The 24,195-nt window shown below is 38.3% G+C and overlaps 1 protein-coding gene across 2 annotated transcripts; it reads right to left on the bottom strand.

The window, feature by feature from the left end:
* Positions 1–4,390: 4,390 nt before the first annotated feature.
* LOC124149937 (contactin-4-like) lies at positions 4,391–23,595 on the bottom strand. Of its 2 annotated transcripts, none has more exons than XM_048392260.1 (8): positions 23,367–23,595; positions 12,359–12,417; positions 11,251–11,427; positions 10,551–10,670; positions 9,756–9,858; positions 8,683–8,870; positions 7,735–7,837; positions 4,391–5,479 (listed from the first exon to the last, which is right to left on the bottom strand). In XM_048392260.1, exons 2-8 carry the CDS (start codon positions 12,411–12,413, stop codon positions 5,380–5,382), a joined length of 846 nt encoding a protein of 281 aa, XP_048248217.1. In that variant the 5' UTR covers positions 12,414–12,417; positions 23,367–23,595; the 3' UTR covers positions 4,391–5,379. The 2 variants fall into 2 exon arrangements, with proteins under 2 accessions (XP_048248217.1, XP_046377742.2); XM_046521786.2 differs by having other exon boundaries at positions 4,392–5,479; positions 11,251–11,424; positions 23,367–23,593.
* Positions 23,596–24,195: the final 600 nt, after the last annotated feature.

Genomic DNA, 24,195 nt, shown 5'->3' with positions numbered 1-24,195 from the left:
ACAGCGTCCTAACTGTCTTTTACACGCTAGGTGCAAGTTACTCTAAAACGGTGTAGTGTAACAGGGCCATAAGCCATATATCATGGCATGAGTCTTTTTAAGACTACTTTTTCCAACATATGTATATTATTGCATACCATTCATACGCATTCTCTTCTACAAGTAGCCATGCGTTGATCCACTTTTTATGGCTATTGCAACACCACTACGTTTTCCGTAGTTCATTATATGTCTACGCACTAACGGTTCTTGGAAGGGTGAGTGAGTGAGTGAGTTGGGTTTAACGCCGCTTTTAACAGTATTCCAGTTATATCACGGCGTGTCAGCTTAATGTGGGAGGAAAACCCTAAGTGATGCAGGTCTTAGACGTTTACCACTTCAGTGAAACCCACGAGCACGGGTATAGTGCTGACAAACCTAGAAACATAATCGGGGCGAATCGGGATTCGAACCCACAATCATAGGTTACTGGTGTGCCCAAGGCACGCAACTCTGCACAGCGAATCGCGGCGCCTTAGACGACTGGGCCACCCGTGCCCCCCTTGGAAGAGTGATGTGCGCGCAATAAATCCGTGGTCGCAAATGGGGAAATGATCTTGTGTGTTGATGGAACTGATGGGACACTTGCAAGAAAGATGTCACAGTCTTGCATAATGATCTGTCAGACGACTGCTAGACCTCCTGTAAAGAATTCAATGATTAGAGTGAGTGAGTGAGTGAGTATGGTTTTACGCCGCTTTTAGCAATATTCAAGCAATATCACGGCGGGGGACACCAGAAATGGGCTTCACACATTGTACCCATGTCGGGAATTGAACACGGGCTTCGGCGTGACGAGCGAACGCTATAACCACTAGGCTACCCGACCGCCCCTCGATGATTAGAAGCACCACCTCGTCTGGCAGATCGTTGAATGCAACTGTTTATCATATTGTAGCATGTTGTTACCGGTTCCTTCCATGTGATGACATGTCTTTTCGACATGGGATAAGGTTGGAAAATAGCAGTAGCAGTATTACATAGATATTAGAAAAGCACTATTCCTATGGCCGAAGGCTGCCGCTGTGCTAAAATTGCAGTATCATTACGCTCATATTAGAAAAGCATTATGTCTATAACGGAAGGATGCTGCTGTGCTAAAGGTTAGAAACTAGTAGTAGCATTAAACATAGATATTAGAAAAGCACTATGTCTATGGTGGAAGGATACCGCTGTGCTAAAATAGCAGTATCATTAAGCTGATATTAGAAAAGCACTTTGTCTATAACGGAAGGCTTCATTTGTGATTGATACTTCAAGGAATATCCATAACCTATTCGTTTGCCGCAGGGAATGTAAAGGACCGGTTCATTTGCGACAACACAACATGGACTCATTTCTACATCATTTTTAGCAAAGTATATACATCTCTATTAAACAAGCGACATTTGGGTCGGAAGCATATGCTAGGATATCGTAATCGCAAGGAGGATTCCGAAAGGGTTACAGCACCACAGACACAATTTTTATTTTCCACTCTATTATACAGAAAGTCTTGTAAAAAAAACGCGGCAAGTTCGACGTGGCCTTTGTGGATTTTTCAAAGGCGTTCGATTTAGTTAATAGAAATAAACTAGTATGGTATGTTCTAAAATGTAGACGAGTTTCTTCCAAAAATCAATTTATAATTGTGTTAAAGCATGTGTCAGAGCTAACAACATATTGTCAAACCCATCTGAATGCCCACTGGGCCTAAGACAAGGATGCGTTCTGAGCCCACTATTGTTCTCAATGTTTATTAATGAACTTGCCGATTAAATGGAATCTACATATGGATCTGGTATTCGACTTTATCAAGATAACATTCAATTATTTCTGCTTTATTTTTGCTGACGATGTGGCACTCATTTCATCCACTATTATTGGTCTTCAGAAACAGATTGATACTTTGTATAGTTTTTGTTCTGACTACAATTTGTCTGTTAATTAAGATCAAACCAAAATACTTGTATTCAAGAATGGTGGCATTTTGTCAAGATATGAAAAATGGTTTTATCATAACACACAAATAGAATGTGTTGCATGGTATTCGTACCTTGGAATAATATTTTCTAAATCTTTGTCATGGAATAAGCATGCTGCAAATGCTACGTTGCAAACAAAAAAGGTTATCTGTGGTTTATTCAGGACATTGTCAGCAATTCAACCTCTAACATATGAGACATATTTCAAAATGTTGTAAAAAAATGAAGGTGATTCATTTATCGACATGCAAACGTTTCTTACGCGTAAAATTATCAAGTCATATGGCAAGGGTAGGATGTGTCAGATATCCCTTATATACATATATGCTTACAAACGTACTGTAAAATACTGGTGTCGAATTGTAAATTTTAATGAAAAACGATATGTAAAAAAATGTTACAATAAGTTGTTGTTATCTGCCAATAATGGAAAGATTAACTGGGTATCTAAGATTAAGCCCTTGCTCTACTCCAATGGTTTTGACTATGCCCCTTTATGCCGAGCGCCAGACAGGGTAACAAAAAGTACCATCTTTCAACGTCTTTTGGTACGACGCGGTCGGGGATCGAACCCCGGACTTACCGCTCTCGGGGCGGACATTCTACCACTAGACCACGGAGGCAGTCTTGCAAAACTAAGAAGTTGTATCTTCTTGTATCACTACTATTTGATAGGGATTCATGAAAACATACTCATGATATAGTCGGAATCGTACAATCGACTCTGCTTTAGAGGATTTTTATGCTTTATTTAATTTATTCCCATCATTTAAGAATTGAAACTGGACGACAATGCAAACAACCAAGATGTGAGAGAGTATGTTTACTGTGTAACAATTTGTATATAGAAGATGAGTACCATTTTATCCTTGTTTGTAATGTATATCAATCCATCAGTAACGATTTTATACCAGCAGAATTCTGTGTCAATCTGTCTATAATTAATTGTTATACCCACATGTCCAGTAAAAATGAAGTCCATTAGATATTTTAAAGAATCTTGCAACATATGTAAACTAGTCAAAAAAAGAAACGCACGGGTAGTGTTTAGCAAATTTATTGTACCTAATAAAGTCGATATATTTAATTTAATATCATGGATGCAAATATGACATTTTGGAGCGCGATAGTCACATGTTGTCGTTGTACAAAGGCATGGTAAACTGTTCATTGTCATGTCACATAAGGCCACAACACCATGACACTACCGCAACCGAAATTGTCGAATTCACGTACACAATGTGGGGCAAAACGCTCATTTCGACGACGATAAACACGTTGTCTTCCATCTCGCCGGTGAAGAAGAAATCGAGATTCATCTCAAAGTCACACTCGTCTCCAGTTTCTCAAATTCCAAGGCTGTAAGGTATGACACCAACGCAAGCGTCGCTGTCGATGGATCTGCTGCAAAACAGGGACGATAACTGGTCTTCTGTGATGGATTCCAGCCTCGCGAAGATGGTTCCTGACAGTCTGGTCCGATATCATCCTCAAACCAGGGATGCCTCCTGCTGTATCTGTAGCTGTGCCATTGCGATGACGTAGGTGGAATAGTCGATGTATCGATCCTGTGCAGGTGTGGTAACTCTTGGTCGGCCGGTTCCCGGACGGTCTGCTGTGGAATTGAACTGTGTGTATCGGTCCCAAAGGCGGCAAATGGTGCTGTGGTGGACGTTGAAGTGGCGTGCAACAGGAGTCTGCGATTCCCCTCTTTGGATACGTCCTATGGCGATGTTCCGATAGGCAGCGCTGAGTGTCGGCATTTTCGAACTTGAAAAATGTTCACTATTGAATGACAAGTTATTGGCTTATGCTTGCCTTTTTCACAGCCACTACCACGAGTTACGAATGCCATAACTTGCACGTGCATTTTTCTTTATTGTTTTTCTCGATGACATTTTTTAACAAGTGTGAAAACAATGCCGTTTAAGACATTGCAAATCGACAATGGCTGCGTTTTGACGCACCGTTTGTCAAATATCAGGCCACTAACATTTTCCAATTACATATATCCAATCTATATACTGATTTGTTGTGTAGTCAGGTTCAGTGAACTACATACTACCTCTGCGTTTCCTTTTTTGGAAGAGTGTATATAGGTCTACATAACTAAGAAGAGCTGTGGTGGAACCTTTCTCCATATTTATCACATAATCAACCACTGCTTGTAAGTACCTACATGTAGAGAGTTCATGTGCTCGTGGGAGCTAGAACATCAAAATGTTTGTTTTTGTGTTTGTTTGTTGTTTAACGCCGCACTCAGCAATATTCCAGCTATATGACGGCGGTCTGTAAATAATCGAGTCTGAACCAGACAATCCAGTGATTAATATCATGAGCATCGATCCACGCAATTGGGATCGATGACATGCATCAACCACGTCACCGAGCCTGACCACCCGATCCCGTTAGTCGCCTTTTACGACAAGCATGGGTTGCTGAAGGCCTATTCTACCCCGGAATCTTCACGGGTCGGAACATCAAAATGCAATAATTATTGTGTTTTTCAAAGACCATTATTTCTCTCCCAGTAAACAGCTATCGTTGCTTGATTATGATGTGTTGATCAAGAGTGGAATATATTTCCCCCTCTGGTAATTCACCACACTGACATTTCAACAAAAGGGCTTTTCCCCACAATGAATAATAAAAATGATATAAAACAACAGACATGTGTAGTTTTCAATACAATTTTATTGGCAACTTGCCGCACCTGCCTCTTGATAGGGATAACGCTGGAGCTCGAATTATGTTAGGAATATGACGGAATGAGAGATTTTATTACAATTAACCGCACTTGGTATGATAATTTGCCGCAGTTTGTTACAATTTGCCGCAACTGCCTCTCACTAGGAATGATATAAATTGAAACAAAATCGCTTTTTTACTTTCTTAAACATGCTGGAGGTTGGAATTGATCATGTTAAATTCTAACAAACACTGGAACTTGAATTCTGTTTGGATTAAATACAAAAAAAATTAATATTAAACATTTAATGTATAGTTGTCTTCATCAATTAAGTCTTTTCAAAGTCCGGGTTTTATTTTCCAAACAGCTTTGTCGCACATTTTAAACTTCATGCACGCAGTTTTTACTACAATTTACCGCAGTTTTACAATTTACCGCGTTATTACAGTTTACGTCGTATCACACTTCTACTCTGCAACTTCTGCAACTAATGCAAAAGTGCTACTACTACTACTACTACTACTACTACTACTACTACTACTACTACTACATTAGCGCGCCTGTCAATGAACCTTATATGTATCTAGTGTACCACACTCATGACAAACCATCGAAAAGTGCGTGGTTCCTCAATACAATGAAACGAGAAATATAGGAATGTTCACCACTTTGGATGACGTTGTGAATCTATTCACAATCACTGACAATTGGAGGTTTCAGGTATCTAACTTCCATTTCATCAATTTCTTCATAATCACGAATCTCCGTTTTTTCCTGCTTTCTGCGCCTGAAATTGAATAGTTTCTTACAGGACACGTTCATGAATGAATACGGTTTGTGAACAATGTGAAAATATGAAATTGGGTTAACGTCGCGTTCAAGACTTTTTCACTAATGTAGCGACGTGCACACAGACGCTTTCCAGGCAGACGCTCTTATCCACCAGAACACGAAGGCGGTCTAACCAGAATATGTATATCTAAAACATATTTTGTCAGCACCATACCCGTGCTCGTGGGTTTCACCGAAGTGGTAAACGTCGAAGACCTGCATCACTTCGGGCTTTCCTCCCACATTAAGCTGACACGCCGCGATATAACTGGAATACCCAACTCACTCACTCACTCACTCTAAAAACCTATAGTAATTATTTTTTACATTCCCATACGTTATATGCTGGGAATAATATTTGTACATAATATTTACTGTATGTATACAGTAAAATACGTATATATAGTTCAATATATATATATTTATATGTATATATATATATATTTATCATCCAAAACTGGCTCCCACAGGAGATATCGCTTGGATAAGATCAAGCGATATCTACACTGTAGATATCGCTGCAATGAAATTACATCACAATGCTTTGCAGACCATTGTGACGTCACTGGTTACCATGACGTCACAATCAAATGACATCACTAATGGCTCTGCTACTGAAGCTGTTAGCAGTACTTTTTACACTGAAGACACTGCTAATTACTGTCTAAAAATTGAAAAAGTTGGAAGAATGATGTTGGATGATAAATACAATCTCAACCTCGTGTCTTTTGATATCAAATATATCATTATTATTTTCTAAGACTAATCTTAAAGATTCCACTATGAAACTTTCCGAAAATTCAGTGTCGATAGCCTCAGGATGTTTTCTCAGCCAAAACTGAACTGCTTCCAATCCCAGATCATGGGGTATGTTGGTAAATAAACTCTTCACATCAAAGGTGGCTAGAGTCGCATCAATAGGTACGGCATCGGGCAGCTGGGAAAGAAAGTCTACATCGTCTCTGACAAAACTCGGTACATGCTTTGTTAATGGTTTTAAAATGATATCGACGAGATTACTTAGGCGCTGAGTAGGGCTGTTCGAACTCTAGAATGTATTAATAGATTTGTCATTTCAATCGTAAATGTTGCACTGTTACTTTACAAATACTGTATATTTAATTCAAATGTCTCCCTACAATTGTTAAATTACTTGGTGTCGTCGCTGGAGTGTGTAACACATTATGACGTCACAGTTGTAATTTATGACGTCATCATAAGTATGACGTCATTATATGTCATTGTCAGTTACACTGAAGAGCTGTCATGAGACAGCGAAAGTACTATTTATTACTTGCCCGTGAAGAGATCACCCGTTTAATAAACATACATGTACAGCTTTATTTCACATTGTGTAATACCAAAACGCGTGCTTATGTACTCTCGGAACACGTTTCACGAACAAATATTGAAAGCTCTCAACATCCCTTGGCTTATTCAACGACATTGCGTGTGGAGTTGATAGATCACTGAGAGGAGCTTATGCACACTCGATGGCCCCAGCAACCTTGTTGCTAGGCTGACGTCACATGGCATTGTTTCGCCGATGGATCTTGCATCAAAATTCCACAAATTACGTCATCGGGTATTGCGACGTTATTGAAAACTTTGAGGTGCAAGGCCCGTTCCACAAGGCGATCGTATTGTAGCCCAACGACAGTCGTTGGTCTAAGTTAAAGTATGTGAGATGCGAAAGTCTTAGCCCTACGATAATTTTGTGAATTCTAAAGGTAGATCCGTTGTATGGTATGAAATTTATGCGTTTCAACTTTTGACGTGTTTGAAGTATTATTCTGTTAAACTCAATTGGACTATGCCCTGGATCATGTAGGTGTCAGCCTATTCATACTCAACAGTATAATTCAAAAAACGTTATAAATTGCAAGTAATAAATAAAATACTAAACTCGCTCCCGTGTAAAACCAATTTTATGAAACTCGTCGTGAATAGTTGTGGTATCTGACTCGCTTTCGCTCGTCAGATACCACAACTATTCACTCGTTTCATAAAATTGGTATTACACGGGAGCTCGTTTAGTATTCTATATGTATGAAACTGATAAAATAAGATGATGGACTAACGTGGACTTTATTATTTTATTATATATTACATGAACATTTACCTCATTTTTGTATATGTATATATATATATTACGAGGTGTTTCCGAATGCAGTGTACTGGGAAGTTAATTCAAAATAACGGTCAACGTACCTAGTTCTTGCTACATGTAACAGGAACACCATACCACCAATAACGATGACAGCAACACACAGTGGAACAACTACATACATAGGGACACCCTCAGCCTTGGTTGCTGCAATGTAGAAAAAACTTAGTGTAAAGCATGACGTCTCTGCGTCAGTAAATCGATGCGAAAGCCGACAGCTATGCAAATATATTTCATGAAAATAATGCGGGTTGGCCCACCTTTGACAATTGAATAGAAACTAGCTCATTAATCGGCAACGACCGAGTACATTCATTTAAAGTTCGACTGGGTAATTAATAGCTTTAGTTTTACTTTTCGCGCAAACATAACATCTCCCAAATACCTTACAATTTTAGTCTTAACTAACGTTAGCGTGAGTGTTATCGTTTTGTTGCAGTTTGGTTTTGCAGTGATATTTCAATAAAGCGAGCGCCGGTTTAATGTGTAAAGCCTATTTGTGTTAAGGTAGACACAATTTTTATGTATAACAACATCTATAATACTGGGAAAAGCGACTTTTCGGTATAGACCTTATACCGAGCGACATTGTGTCTATCTTGTCACCCGTCACCTTATAAGTAATGCCTATCAAACAATTTTTCCCATTAGTGTTGTTCCTCCGCCGTGATATTGTTGGAAACCACTCACTCACTCACTCACTCACTCACTCACTCACTCACAGTTGGAAACCACATTCACTCACTCACTCACTCACTCACTCACTCACAGTTGGAAACCACACTCACTCACTCACTCACTCACTCACTCACTCACTCACCCACCCACCCACCCACCCATCCACTCACTCACTCACTCACTCACTCACTCACTCACTCACCCACCCATCCACCCACCCACCCACCCACTCACTCACTCACAGTTGGAAACCACACTCACTCACTAACTCAAACCCAGCCACTCACTAACTCACTCACTCACTCACTACTTACACTTGTTGGATATGTAAAGAAGAGCGGAGTGTGAACCTTCCTCGTTCTCCCCCGTACAGTTGTATTCCCCAAAGTCTTCAGTAGTCACGTTCTCGACGGTCATAAATGCAGTAGAGATCATTTTGCTTCTGTTTGTATGATGGGTCAGTACTCTACCGTGACGTTGCCATGTGACAACTGGTATGGGTCTGTAATAAAACAAACAGTAAGCTTATGCCTCAGGCTGGAACCAATATTTATATATATTCATAAAACGGAATCTGTAATATGGCTTCAGGGAAGAGTCATGAAATCAGAAGGAACCATTTTATTATTTAAAAAAGTAGGCAAGGACTGACCATAAATAGGTCGTCTTCGGGACCGTTTTGTTTTTTGTACCGTATTTATGTACATGTAAATAATTAGTAAAACGTGAAAAAAATGTACTTTTTAGTTTCAACAAAAGCAGCAATCGACCTGACGTATCACGGGATTGTATGTTAAAACACTAAGTCTTCAATATCTGGTCAAGACGCGATTGCTTATAGGCAGCCCTCGTATGGTAGGATTACTGCCTTGCAAATGTTTGGCAACATATACCTACTTTTGCAAAGCAGAACGTGGTTATCCTTTCAGCGATTGCCCCATGTCAAATGAAATACGCCACTTGTGATGTCTCTTAAGGGTGAGTGTGTTCATTGTTTCGCCACCCTTTAGCAATAGTCCAGCAATATCACGGCGAGGGATAATACGAATTTTACAAGTAGAGATGATCGTGAAGATCCGGGGTAGAATAGGTCTTCAGCAAGCCATGCTTGCCCTAATAGGTGACTATGCTTGTCGTAAGAGGCGACTTACGGGATCGGGTGGTCAGGCTCGCTGATTTTGTTGATGCATGTCATCGTATCCCAATTGCGTGGATCGATGCTCATGATGTCGATCACTGGATTGTCTGGTCCAGACTCGATTGTTGACAGACCGCCGTCATATAGCTGGAATATTGCTGAGAGCGGCGTTTAACAACAAACAAATAACAAACTAGGCAACCACACACCCCCATCTCTTCATAAAGTTGATGACAAAAAAGCCTGTACCTGCCGGTGAATATACATTCCAGCCTGACGTCTTCTCCCAGTAACGCCGTGGTTGTTTCACTGTATGATACCAATGTAGGTGGTGCTGAATGATTACCACCACCTACAACACAAGACCTGTGGCTACATTACCTGAGCTTTGCTTATCCTTGGACCGGTTTCAAAATAACAGTACAGATAGATGTTCTCAGGGTCTACGCTTTCATGATTGTCATTGACAGTGTAGAATAATCCAATAACATCTAAAACCAAACTTTGTAAATTGAATATACAGATGTATTACTTTAGTGAGTGGGTGAGTTCAGTTCAACACCGCTTCTATCAGTTTGGTCATAGCTTAACGTGTCAGGTTGATGAGGGAGGGATGCCCATCTGAGACAAGTTTTAGACGTTCATCACTTCGGTGAAACCAAATGCTGACAAACCTAGAAACAATCAGGGTGAACCAGGATTGTCCCGTGTTGACGCTACTGTTTTCAAATAAAACTTTTACTTAATGTATGACTGTCTACTCCGTCCAAATGCGGGATCAGGTGGTCAGGCTCGCTGACTTGGTAGAAGCATGTCATCGATCCAAATTGCGTAAATCGATGCTCATGATATCAATCACTGGATTATCTGGTCCAGACTCGATTATTTACAGACCGCCGTCATATAGCTGGAATGTTGCTGAGTGCGGCGTAAAACAACAAACAAACCAAACCAAACCGTCCAAATGCAATACTGATACTTAATTATGTTTACATCATACTTTCCACCGACACCCAATGAAGCGGTCACATGATGAGTACAAACCACGTCTCTGTACCACTGTAATGTTTACAGGACTTCCAAGGCGTATTGTATTCTTGTTCTGGGTGCCGCACTTGTATAGACCGGTGTCACTTCCTTTAACATAGGCAAAGTGAAGCGTTCCTGGAAACATTGAATCTATAAGAGTTATGGTTATATATCAACATGGACGTTTTAAATATGTTAGATAGGATAAAAATTGATTAATTTTTTACAACTCGAGAGAAATTGTTTTATCATTTTATTTCAACCGCGAGATTATAAGACGTACGAATGGAAGAGTATTGTGCATAAGTATAATAACTTAATGGCTCAGACCGCCTCCGTGGTCAAGTGGTAGTGCGTCAACCCGGAGAGCGGAAGGTCCGGAGTTCGAACGTCTGCCGCGTCATACCAAAAGACGTAAAATGATGGTACTTGTTGTTACCCTGTCTGTCTAACAAGGATTGGTCCGCTCAGAGTTAGTATACTGTGTCTGAGTGGTGTATTCATGTTAAACTGCGGTATGGTATCTCAGTGGGCCAGCACTACAAATCGGCATCAGTCCGGGCTAGTACAAGCACGCACGCACGCACGCACGCACGCACGCACGCACGCACGCACGCACGCGCGTGCATGCACGTCTCTTTGTAAGTGCAATAATCTTGGACGCGACGTTAACCTCACCTCACCTCACCTCACCTCACCTCACCTAATGGCTCACCTTCTCTGTCTTGCATAACTCTTTTAGTCCGCTGTATTTGTTGAAGTGTATTGACATATTTGTACCAGTATGGCAAAACATTTGTGTACGGAGGATTCCGACAGTGCAGAGAAAGACCTTCACCTTCAGTTGTTGTGACACTCATCAACGGAGCGTCCCAAGCGTTTTGATTCCCTTCTAATATAAATATATAACATGTTACAATATCTATATCCGTGACACAAGAACATTACATATTCAATCAAATCATGTATGGGTGTGTGCTGCCGTATTTAAAGCCAACCAGACAATACACATTGTTACAAATCCTTATCATTTGTAACAGGCATTAATTCTCTAACGGATGAGTATAGCTACTAATGGGGCCTTTACACAGGATGGCGACCTTTGTGCCTCCCGTGTGCGACCATAATATTTGCCAGGTCGTCGTTGGAGGCTCAAAGAAGGCAGAATGGTCGTTCCAAGGTGGTACACAGGAGGTTCAGGCATCGCCATGAATGCCATGATCGCCGTCAATTTTATAACATGTTCAAAACAGTCGCACAAAGGTCGCCGAGGAGGTTGGTTGCTCAAACGTGGCTCAAAGGAGGCAGAAGGGAGGTACAAGCATTGCCGCTGTTGCAGAATGAAGGCACAGTGGTCGCTCAATGGTCGTCAGGTAACAGATGCGTTCTGCTGAAATGTTTTCCCGTCAATCATGGACGACGCTTCTGCCTCCCTTGTGCCTCCTTTGGGCGATCAACAGCGTGCATTGAACGATGACTTTGGCGACCGCCATGCCTCCATTCGGCGACCACGGCAACACTTGAGACACCATGGCAATGCTTCTTCCTCTTTTCTGCCTCCTTTGAGCTACCTGTAGTGCCTCCTCAGCCCGCCTATAAATATAAGGCTTGTATCTGCAGTGTTTAATTGTGGTTGCAGACGTTGAACAACTCGAGCAGTTACTGCTGAGCAACTGCTGGAGCAGTTACATAGAAACATGATTTTCAGGGTTTAGGTGACCATGGAGCGTCCTGGCCAGTTTTTGATCACTCGAAGGTGGCACAAATGTAGCAGCCTTGTGTAATGGGGGCTTTAAGGGGGCTTAATATAGGGTGCTACCAACCTTCTGCAGTCCTTATGACAGCAAGCGTCAAGAGTTCCAGCACTTTGATCAACATGTCCCTACAAAAATCCAATGGCAGCAACATTGCAGGTGACGGTCCTGTAGTGTCAGTCCATTTGTTTAAATCAATCTCACTGTGTATATTTTACATGTAACCACATCCTGTCTTCTTCATCCACTACTTCTCATTGTAATTTTGTGATCTTTGTTTGGCTATTTAGACATCGTGACGATTGCGCTGCCTAATATTATCAAATGACATAAAATATTAATATTACGGTGATGGTGAAGTATGTATTGCCCCGTATGTAATATTACGGCTATATACTCGTAGATATATTTAAACACGTCCCATTTTAATTCTGGAAACCCAAAAGTCCAGAAAGCCCATTCTCGGTCAAAGGTATTTACAAAATTAAACATGCTGTTTTCATGGGAACATACCAAGGAAGAAAAAATGAAAAAAAAAATTGTTCAAAAACTCAATGCATACACTATGTCGCCCATGGGCCTGCCCATGGGCGAAGATTGGCCTATGGGTAGGCCCATGGGATGCCCCATGGGCGAGAATATGTTCCTTTACTTAAAACTCATGTTTTTGTTTCGTAAATACATAAGTGTATTTCTTTCAAGTATCATGACATAAAATTTAACTCATTTTAACTTAATTCAACGATTTTATAGCGATATTGAAATATTTCGCCTATGGGCGAGAAAAAGGTTTGGCCCATGGGCGAGAATATGTTCCTTTACTTAAAACTCATGTTTTTGTTTCGCAAATAGATAAATTTATTTCTTTCAAGTATCATGACACAAAACTTAACTCATTTTAACTTAATCCAACGATTTTATAGCGATATTGAAATATTTCGCCCATTGGCGAGAAAAAGGTTTGGCCCATGGGCGAGAATATGTTCCTTTACTTAAAACTAATGCTTTTGTTTCGCAAATACATTAGTGTATATCTTTCAAGTGTCATGACATAAAATTTAACTCATTTTAACTTAATTCAACGATTTTATAGCGATATTGAAATATTTCGCCCATGGGCGAGAAAAAGGTTTGGCCCATGGGCGAGAATATGTTCCTTTACTTAAAACTAATGCTTTTATTTCGCAAATACATAAATTTATTTATTTCAAGTATCATGACAAAAAATTTAACTCAATTTAACTTAATTCAACGATTTTATAGCGATATTGAAATATTTCGCCCATGGGCGAGAAAAGGGTTTGGCCCAGGGGCGAGAATATGTTCCTTTACTTAAAACTAATGCTTTTGTTTCGCAAATACATTAGTGTATATCTTTCAAGTGTCATGACATAAAATTTAACTCATTTTAACTTAATTCAACGATTTTATAGCGATATTGAAATATTTCGCCCATGGGCGAGAAAAAGGTTTGGCCCATGGGCGAGAATATGTTCCTTTACTGAAAACTCATGGTTTTTTTTCGCAAATACAGATATGTATATCTTTCAAGTATCATGACACAAAACTTAACTCATTTTAACTTAATCCAACGATTTTATAGCGATATTGAAATATTTCGCCCATGGGCGAGAAAAAGAATATTTTCCTTTGCTCAACAGTATCTTTAATGAACGATCTTTAATGAACCCGGCCTTGTCTCTCAAAACGTTTTGAGAGTTTATCAAAAGTTATTTCATTGGCGTTATTTTCCAACAAATTAAAGTTTAGTTTGTTTCTTTTTCATTTCCCATTTTATGTCTCGTTGATACATCACACTGGGAAATTAAGTGACACTAGATATGCAATATACAGGTACACGTGCGCGAATTTTAATGGGCACAAAACCCGATTCGTCTTTCATTGCATAACGTCTAGCTGAATATCTCACATTCTAGCGAAATCTCGAAATAATTATTTCATTATATGCGGTGCGATGTTTACAGGCGATTGATGAAAACTTGAGTGAATATTATGACACTAAAGCAACTTTTAAATGCATTGTCACTTTTGGTATGAAAATGGTAACAGTTCAGAAAAAAACAACAGCCTTCTTATGATAATTCTCATATTCTCATTAGTACGTTATATCTAATTACAGTGTCGGCATTATTTACAGGTGATTCCACAATACCTGCTCTCGGTCAATTACGATCTACCACACCACGCGTGAATAAACAGTTATGCAGGTGTTGCTGTGGGCAAATACCTAGCCTGTATATGTATATTTTTTTGTCGATACATGTATTACATATTTTCGTTGATATGTGGATATATTAAGCACAAAGACAAAAAAAAAGTTTATGAAAGATGAATTAGTGCCTTGATATATTCAACGAGATGTGTATCATCGTTTAATGGGTCATTCAATAAAAGTATGTTTGGAGGAATATCAAAGGAGCCGCCCAATATACACAGTGACGTCCGGTGAACTATCACCACACCCTTTCCGTAAGAGTTATGTAATCGGTACACAAATATATTTGATGCGGTGTCAGTGTGGAAGGAGTTTGAATTACGTCCGCCACTGGCCACAGAAATCCTCAAAGTATAGTAACAATCAACAAGGTCAATGCTGTACTAATTACCTGGTGACGCACGTAACAACGACTGTCAATCTGTCTGCTACAGCTACCATACCATCATCCCTAGGCCTGTCACAACTGGCATATCAACGGCTTATTCAAAATATTAAATGTAGAAACGTCGTTAAGAGACTAACGGATGTCGTATACAGTCCTCATATTTGATTAAAAAAAAGTAAATACGTCAACTGGGAATTCAACTGGATGTTACCTTCCTTTAATCAGCTAACAGCCCTGTTTATGAAAATATGTACTAGACATAAGATTTAAAGAAACATTAAAGTGTTATATAATACTTGGGAACATGAGCAATAAGATGTAGCAACATAAACATGCATGGAATGGAATAGGGAAAATGATGAAAACAAATTGAAATAGATTTTAATAAAACATTATTGTACTAAATAACTTGCAAAAGCGGTGCCCAAAATTGTTTGACCTTGTTATGTGTGTTGTAGACTGACGACTAGCAAGTAATTGCCATGCTGTACGCATGGTTCCATATACAAATTCAGATATACAACCTGTATGAAACTGAGAACTGAGATGCCAAGTACATCCTGCATTCACACACGGAAGCAATATATTTGTGTGTATGCCCTCTCCTCTGAAAAATGTATCACAAAAGTATTTGCATTGTAATAAATATAGTAATAATAAAACTTGGTAAATTTGGTAGGTCTCCGACAGATATAATTTTCCGTTATTTTACACCTTTGATTGGTACATGTAGTCTAGTCACTGTCTCTAATGTATCTGCTTGTTAGAAATTTCAAATGTCTTGTTATAGCACTGTTCCTAGAATAAGGCAGTTTCTTTTATCGGGTATAAATAGTTGATTTGTCTTGTCACGCAGTCATTTTTACTTGAGCGAATGATTTCCACGAAAAATTCCGGCAGAGAGTTCTGTATTTTATTATATACATGTATTGTTAATTGTAAAAGATGCTTACATCACTGTATCTCAGAACGCAAAACTGATAACATTCAAACATGTAATTAGTACACAGTTAATTGTTACATATAATTTCCTGCATATTCCTTTTTGAACAAAAAGCCTACATGTATACTGAAATCGGTGTCCACTGTTAAAAGGGTATTAGTGCAGTCAGCCATGGTAAATGGAGAGACAATAATAAGGTGATTAATTATTGTCTGTTGCAGAATATGCGGTAAAAGTGTAGTCATTTATACATATACACATTACACATATACAGATGAAATACACGATATGATACAGTGCAAGATTGACTGAGCACACTTTTGTCGAGGTTGCGATATTTTCTTCTCTTTGTTGGCAGCCTGCCACCGGCCTGAATTTTGAGAAAGGTATCAACATGGGACTGTTAATTTCTTCTTAATGATGTCAACAAGCTTACAAACTTGTAGATGTTGGGGCGGTAAGGACCAAACCTTTTCAGCTCAGAGTGCCACTCTTCCCAGTGTTAGTGGTCCTGGAACCCATAGTGTCAAACAGGTTCTGCACAATACGTCCATCAGATTCAACTGTTCAGCAACATTGTCACTGAATTTCAGAACTCTGTAATGATCAAGGATTTCGAAGGGGAAAGGCAGACGCACATGGATTTACTCTTAGGTTATTATCGTCTGGAGTTAACATTTTTGGGCATTTCATATACTTATTGAACAAAGTTCACCTGCACATGTCCACTTTAGTGAGACAGACTGTAACCAAAAATGCAATGAGCTGTAGCTCTCAATCCCTTATAACAACGACAACAACAACCAGGGTGAGGGCACAGTAAGGTTAAACCGTGTCCACCAGACAATCTTACACATATCAATTTACGGACTTACAGGCAAGCACTATCAAGATTTAGATGCGGATGCCACAATTTAATGATTGAACTTGGACGAAGAATGAGATTGGATGAAGAAATGAGATAATGTTCATACTGTAGCAGTTGTGGATGTAATTGAAAACGAATATCATTTTTTACTTGTCTGCAAAGTCTTCTCTCAACTCCGGGAATCTTATATTCAACCTATTTATTATAAACATCCTTCTGTTACAACATTTGTAAAGCTAATTAATTCCAAATGCCCTCAAACACTATTAAATTTAAGTAAATACATATTTTCGCTTTTAAACTGTATCCTACACTTCATCAATAATTGCTTGTTGTTATGTATATATATTGTTTTAATCCTCTCGTGTATATTGTAACTATCTATTTTGTTTTAATATTGACAATGTATGTCCTGTGGGCCAGTGGCCTTTTTTACTTGAATATACACACACAGCAAGGCATCTGCTGTGATGACAGACAATCTCAGGTGGCTAACGCCATATCTCCCATCAAGTCAGCTCTATTTTTCAGCGCATAATTATTTTTTTACATTTTGAATAAAAGGAATTAAAGAAATCATATTTAACAAACCTACACATTACCAAATACAAAATTTTATAACCCTTTCTAGACTTTATTCCAATTAACCTGGATCATTCAACTCGCTCGCGAAGGTCGTATACGACTTTAAAGTGAATACATCTACAGTGTACAAGTAACATTTAACTGTATCATATATACTCATGATAAGCAATTCTTTTCGTTCCCAATTCGAATGAGCACATTCTTGGGATAAATCTACAAAAGGACAGACAAAATATTTCTTTGTACAATGCAAACGATACAAACGTAGCGGCTGATAATAATCTGCAATATATCATTTGTTCTCGTTCAATCTATTGTACATATTGAAGTGATTGTAAAGTTTCAAGGAGTACTAACATGTTGTGGTATTATGAATGAATTTAGAATATGAATAGCGAAAAACAGTCACCATATGGGATGTACATGTATAACTTGTCTTCCTCCTTGCCTTCCTTACCTCCTTATTACTGAGCTGCCCAATACTAATATAATAATAATAATAATAATAATAATATAGTTTATTAATGTGTCATGTGTACATAATACACCTGGCCATTACTGGCTTAAAAGACACCTAAAATTATACAATCAATAAAATACATAAATAAAACATTATTACTAATAATATCTTCATATGTATACAATCACACGCATTATTCATTATGACCCACACACATTCAATCATGCACAAGTTCAACCGTGTCAATCAACCATTCTTTAATTCAATCTGCCCAACCCTTCCTAGCACACACCCATGTACGCCCCAAGTCACACAATGTCACACAGTCATGCATATACTTTAATCCAGTCATTCTGTTTATCCCCAATCCCCTTGGTCAGTCTGTCATATTTCAAAATTTCTACTCAATCACCTTCTCTCACAAATAATATACAACATATGAAACACAAAATTATACATATTAAGGATATTATACACTAAAAACAGATATTTTTATATTATGGTAGTTTGGATAAGCACAAACTACTAATCTGCTTAATCACATTCTCTCACCGATAATGTACAACATATGAACATAGAATTATACCTTATTATATTGTTCACTAAAAACATGTTTTTTTATATTATGGTAGTTTGGATAAGCACAAACTACTAATCTGCTTAATCCCATTCTCTCACCGATAATGTACAACATATGAACACAGAATTATACATAAGGATATTGTTCACTAAAAACATATATTTTTATATTGTGGTAGTTTGGATAAGCACAAACTACTAATCTGCTTAATCACATTCTCTCACCGATAATGTACAACATATGAACATAGAATTATACCTTATGATATTGTTCACTAAAAACATGTTTTTTATATTATGGTAGTTTGGATAAGCACAAACTACTAATCTGCTTAATCACATTCTCTCACCGATAATGTACAACATATGAACATAGAATTATACCTAAGGCTATTGTTCACTAAAAACAGATATTTTTATATTATGGTATTTTGGATAAGCACAAACGCCTTTTGCTGTACATAGTGTGCAAACATTTAGATAACTGGTACTGAATGTTGTCATTTTTAAGGAGCCACAGAAACTTTTCAAAATTTGAAAATTCAGTGAAATTTGTTTCTTGTATTTTAGCTATGTTAAATATAGATAGTCTGATATCTTTATAGAAGTTGCATTCTACAACAAAATGAAATTCATCCTCTATGGCTTGCTTGTCACAGAGAGTACATAGTCTTTCTGAAAGAGGAGTGATGGGCTTTGTATATCTTCCACATTCTATATTAATTGGCAGGTTACCACAACGCAATGATGCTAATACACTTCTATATTGCCTTGGTAGAGACATTTTAACATAATGGCATGTTTCAATTTCTTGTTGAAATAATCTATAAGTTCTTAACTTGTTTCCATTTGAATTATTTTTGTCATTAAATAGATCTGAATACCACTTCTCTCTGTCTTTCTTATCCAGCTCATGCAATGCTTGATCAAGAAACACTGGCCGGCTTGTGTTATTACAGTATTCATATACAGTCTGGCCTCTGTTGGTGATAGCAAGCTTTTTAACCATGACCATAACCCTGTAGTCCCATGATGATTTCCGCCTTACTGACCACCTGTGAATAATACCTATTATTGAATCTGGTTCGGCTGTGACAGCTCTATGAAAACATCTATAAACACTTCAACTAGAATCTTAGTCTGTTGATTTTTCCATCCCATATCACCTCGTACAGCAATATTTGAGCTATTTTTCCGAACACCCAGGAAAATCGACCGGCTTTGTTTTGTATATGGTTAATACTGTCATACTGTGGGCAGAGTAAGCAACTCCAACTCGTTGAGTGACAGAGATTAACCAGATTATGATTGTGTTTGAAAGTTGCGTTTGATCTGTGCCTGGTTGCAGTTGTTTTATACGGCAAGACCAGGGGTAGTTTTTTCAATGAAACCTTTTAACCGTTGAGTTTGTTTTGCATTCATGTCATTAAATACATTGTTAGGTAGAATAATAACACGTTATATAGATTAAACATCTCCCTAACCTGAGTATAATCTCACATGTACTCTAAGCACCGTAGTATATTACTTTGAGGAGACATTGAGTAGGCATTGTATGCTGTCGGAATGACTTTACGTAAATCCCTGCGTCAATGGACCCGTGAAGATCCGGGATAGAACAGATCTTCAACAACCCATTCTTGGCGTAAAAGGGCGAGAGCGCTTGTCGTAAGAGGCGACTACCGGGATCGGGTGGTCAGGTTCGCTGACCTGGTTGATGCATGTCAACGTATCCTACTTGCGTGTATCGATGCTCATGATGTCAATCACTGGATTGTCTGGTCAAGACTCGATTATTTACAGACCGCCGTCATATAGCTGAAATATTGCTAAGTGCGGCGTTAAACAACTAACAAACAAACAAAACTTTGAGGAATTCACAACAATCACTATGACGAGGTATGCATATCTTGCAATCAACCTGAATCCAGTTACTGGAATGTCAAACCCGGGCTTGGTTAAAACAAGAATTGCAGTTAGATCCGCTACATGTCATAGATCTCCTGTAGTCCAGAGATGCAATACCGAGGCAGCAATGTCAATTTATGAGGGACAGACAATTACTCGAACATATATAAACAGAGCAGCCAAAGATAAAAATGAAATCATATCATGTACGAAAATAGAAATCATATCAACACAAAAAGAGAAAGTGTATGACTACTAAAACTTGCAATATATATGCGTACCCTACGTACACACACGAGTCCCATTCGACAGTCTACAAAACAGTTTGGGTACCCCTTGTGTTCAGGCAAGTTATTTAATTCAATAATTTTGTATTAAAATCCTTTTCAATTTGTTTTCATCATTTTCCCTATTCCATTCCATGCTTGTTTATGTTGCTACATCTTATTGCTCATGTTCCCAAGTATTATAAAACACTTTAATGTTTCTCCTTCCTAATCTTATGTTAAAACATTTCAGGTCATTACCATCATCTAATACACAAGAGATAATACCAAGACATATTTAATTCGGTTTTATGGTCTATGCGGTCTTACAATTGATTTTATTAGTCTTTAAATCTTATGTCTGGTACATATTTTCATAAACAGGGCTGTTAGCTAATATAAGGAAGGTAACATCCAGTTGAATTCCCAGTTGACGTATTTACTTTTTTTAATCAAATATGAGGACTGTATACGACATCCGTTAGTCTCTTAACGACGTTTCTACATTTAATATTTTGAATAAGCCGTTGATATGCCAGTTGTGACAGGGATGATGGTATGGTAGCTGTAGCAGATAGATTGACAGGCGTTGTTACGTGCGTCACCAGGTAATTAGTACGACATTGACCTTGTTGATTGTTACTATACTTTGAGGATTTCTGTGGCCAGTGGCGGACGTAATTCAAACTCCTTCCACACTGACACCGCAACAAATATATTTGTGTACCGATTACATAACTCTTACGGACAGGGTGGGGTGGTAGTTCACCGGACGTCACTGTGTATATTGGGCGGCTCCTTTGATATCTCCACCAAACATACTTTTATTGAATGACCCATTAAACGATGATACACATCTCGTTGAATATATCAAGGCACTAATTCATCTTTCATAAGCTTTTTTTGTATCTGTGCTTAATATATCCACATATCAACGAAAATATGAAATACATGTATCCACACAAAAAATATACATATACAGGCTAAGTATTTGCCCACAGCAACACCTGCATAACTGTTTATTCACGCGTGGTGTGGTAGATCGTAATTGACCGAGAGCAGGTATTGTGGAATCACCTGTAAATAATGCCGACACTGTAATTAGATACAACGTACTAATGTGAGTGAGTGAGTGAGTTGGGTTTAACGCCACTTTTAACTGTATTCCAGTTATATCGCGGAGTGTTAGCTTAATGTGGGAGGAAAGCCCGATGTGATGGAGGTCTCAGACGTTTACCACTTCGGTGAAACCCACGAGCACGGGTATGGTGCTGACAAACCTAGAAACATAATCGGGGCGAACCGGGATTCGAACCCACAATCATAGGTTTCTGGTGTGACCAAGGGACGCAACGCTGCACAGCGAATCGCGGCGCCTTAGACGACTGGGCCACCCGTGCCTCCCGTACTAATGAGAATATGAGAATTATCATAAGAAGGCTGTTGTTTTTTTCTGAACTGTTACCATTTTCATACCAAAAGTGACAATGCATTTAAAAGTTGCTTTAGTGTCATAATATTCACATCGCACCGCATATAATGAAATAATTATTTCGGGTTTTCGCTAGAATGTGAGATATTCAGCTAGACGTTATGCAATCAAATACGAATTGGGTTTTGTCCCCATTAAAATACGCTCACGTGTACCTGTATATTGCATATCTAGTGTTACTTAATTTCCAAGTGTGATGTATCAACGAGACATAAAATGGGAAATGAAAAAGAAACAAACTTAACTTTGGAAAATAACGCCAATGAATTGGTGTACACGCGCATGAATTCGTATGATAAACTGTCAAAACGTTTTGAGAGATAAGGCCGGGTTCATTAAAGGTCGTTCATTAAAGATATGTAAAAAAGGTGAAATTTGTAAAACTTCTGCAAAGGAAACATCCAACCAAAGGCCCTTTTTAAATAGTAATGTAATGATATAATACAAAGTGTGTTTCACATGATACAATATGCTTTGTAAACAATTAGTTAATTCTTTAAAGGGACTGACGAAAACATGGGAAAAATATTTTAATAACGCCCAAAATTAGTTGAATTAACTTAAGAAGAGTCGAATCATGTGTCATGTTTATAATCCCTTATTGTATTTGCGAAACTAAAACTGTTGAGCATGGGAAATATTCTTTTTCTCGCCCATGGGCGAAATATTTCAATATCGTTATAAAATCGTTGAATTAAGTTAAAATGAGTTAAGTTTTGTGTCATGATACTTGAAAGATATACATAAATGTATTTGCGAAACATAAACATGTGTTTTAAGTAAAGGAACATGTTCTCGCCCATGGGCCAAACCTTTTTCTCGCCCATGGGCGAAATATTTCAATATCGCTATAAAATCGTTGAATTAAGTTAAAATGAGTTAAATTTTGTGTCATGATACTTGAAAGAAAGAAATTTATGCATTTGCGAAACAAAACCATGAGTTTTAAGTAAAGGAACATATTCTCGCCCATGGGCCAAACCTTTTTCTCGCCCATGGGCGAAATATTTCAATATCGCTATAAAATCGTTGAATTAAGTTAAAATGAGTTAAGTTTGGTGTCATGAGGCTAGAAAGATATACATAAATGTATTTGCGAAACAAAAACATGAGTTTTAGGTAAAGGAACATATTCTCGCCCATGGGCCTGCCTATGGGCCACACTTTGCCCATGGGCAGGCCAGTGGGCGACATAGTGTAAATATTGAGTTTTTGAACAATTTTTTTTTCATTTTTTCTTCCTTGGTATGTTCCCATGAAAACAGCATGTTTAATTTTTTAAATACCGTAGAGTTTCTGGACTTTAAAATGACGTGTTATTTAATTAAATGAAACTACCAGGGCTTACTTACCGTTCTCCATCCACGTGTCGTGTCAAGTTTCGTGGACTCTGTGGCGATGTATGTCCCAGTATTAATGTCCGACTATCAACAGTGACTGACACACAAACTATACTGCCTACTTTCTATTTCCTCTGTCAGTAGCGGCGGGCTAGCCTAGTGGATAAGCGTTCATTCGTCACGCCTCAGGCCAAGTTTTCATTCTCCACAAGGGTACAATGTGTAAAGCGCACTTCTGGTGTTCCCGTAGTGATATTAAGGCATATTGCTGAAAGCGTAAAACTATACTCAGTGATATTCCTTCTCCAAATCATTGTCATGCCAAGACAAGAGACCGGTGTCTGAACTTAGTGGCTCGCGGAAGCGTACAATATGATTTTAATATTATTTTAGTTACATCACTTGCATGTCAGCTTAATGTGAAAAGGATGCAGGTCATGGACGCTTACAGTTTTGAAACCCATGAGAATGAATAGAATTATAATGATGACAACCAAAAGATCATTAGCTGGAATATAAACTCGCGATATCGATTCAACCTGTAGAAAAAAGCATCGTCTTCGAGAATGTAACAGAGATGTTATGGTAGCCTAGTGGTTAAAGCGATTGCTCGTCACACAGAAGGTCCAGGTTCGATTCCCCACATGGGTACAATTTGTGAATCTCATTTCGGATGTCCCTACCGTGGCATTGCTGGAACACAGCTAAAAACTAAAACCAAAATAATTACTCACTCAGTCCCTGTGACAATAATTACTTTTTTGGATAAAATATTTTTTTTGGAAATGTTGAAGGTAAATACTTACTAAATGTTTGTCTTTTCTAATAATTTTTTTTTTTC

This window comes from Haliotis rufescens, unplaced genomic scaffold, assembly GCF_023055435.1.
Source record: "Haliotis rufescens isolate VD_foot unplaced genomic scaffold, xgHalRufe1.0.p SCAF_1, whole genome shotgun sequence".
Lineage (NCBI taxonomy): Eukaryota > Metazoa > Mollusca > Gastropoda > Lepetellida > Haliotidae > Haliotis > Haliotis rufescens.
Note: the sequence above shows the minus strand (reverse complement) of the source record. Positions and strands in the feature narration are given on the sequence as shown.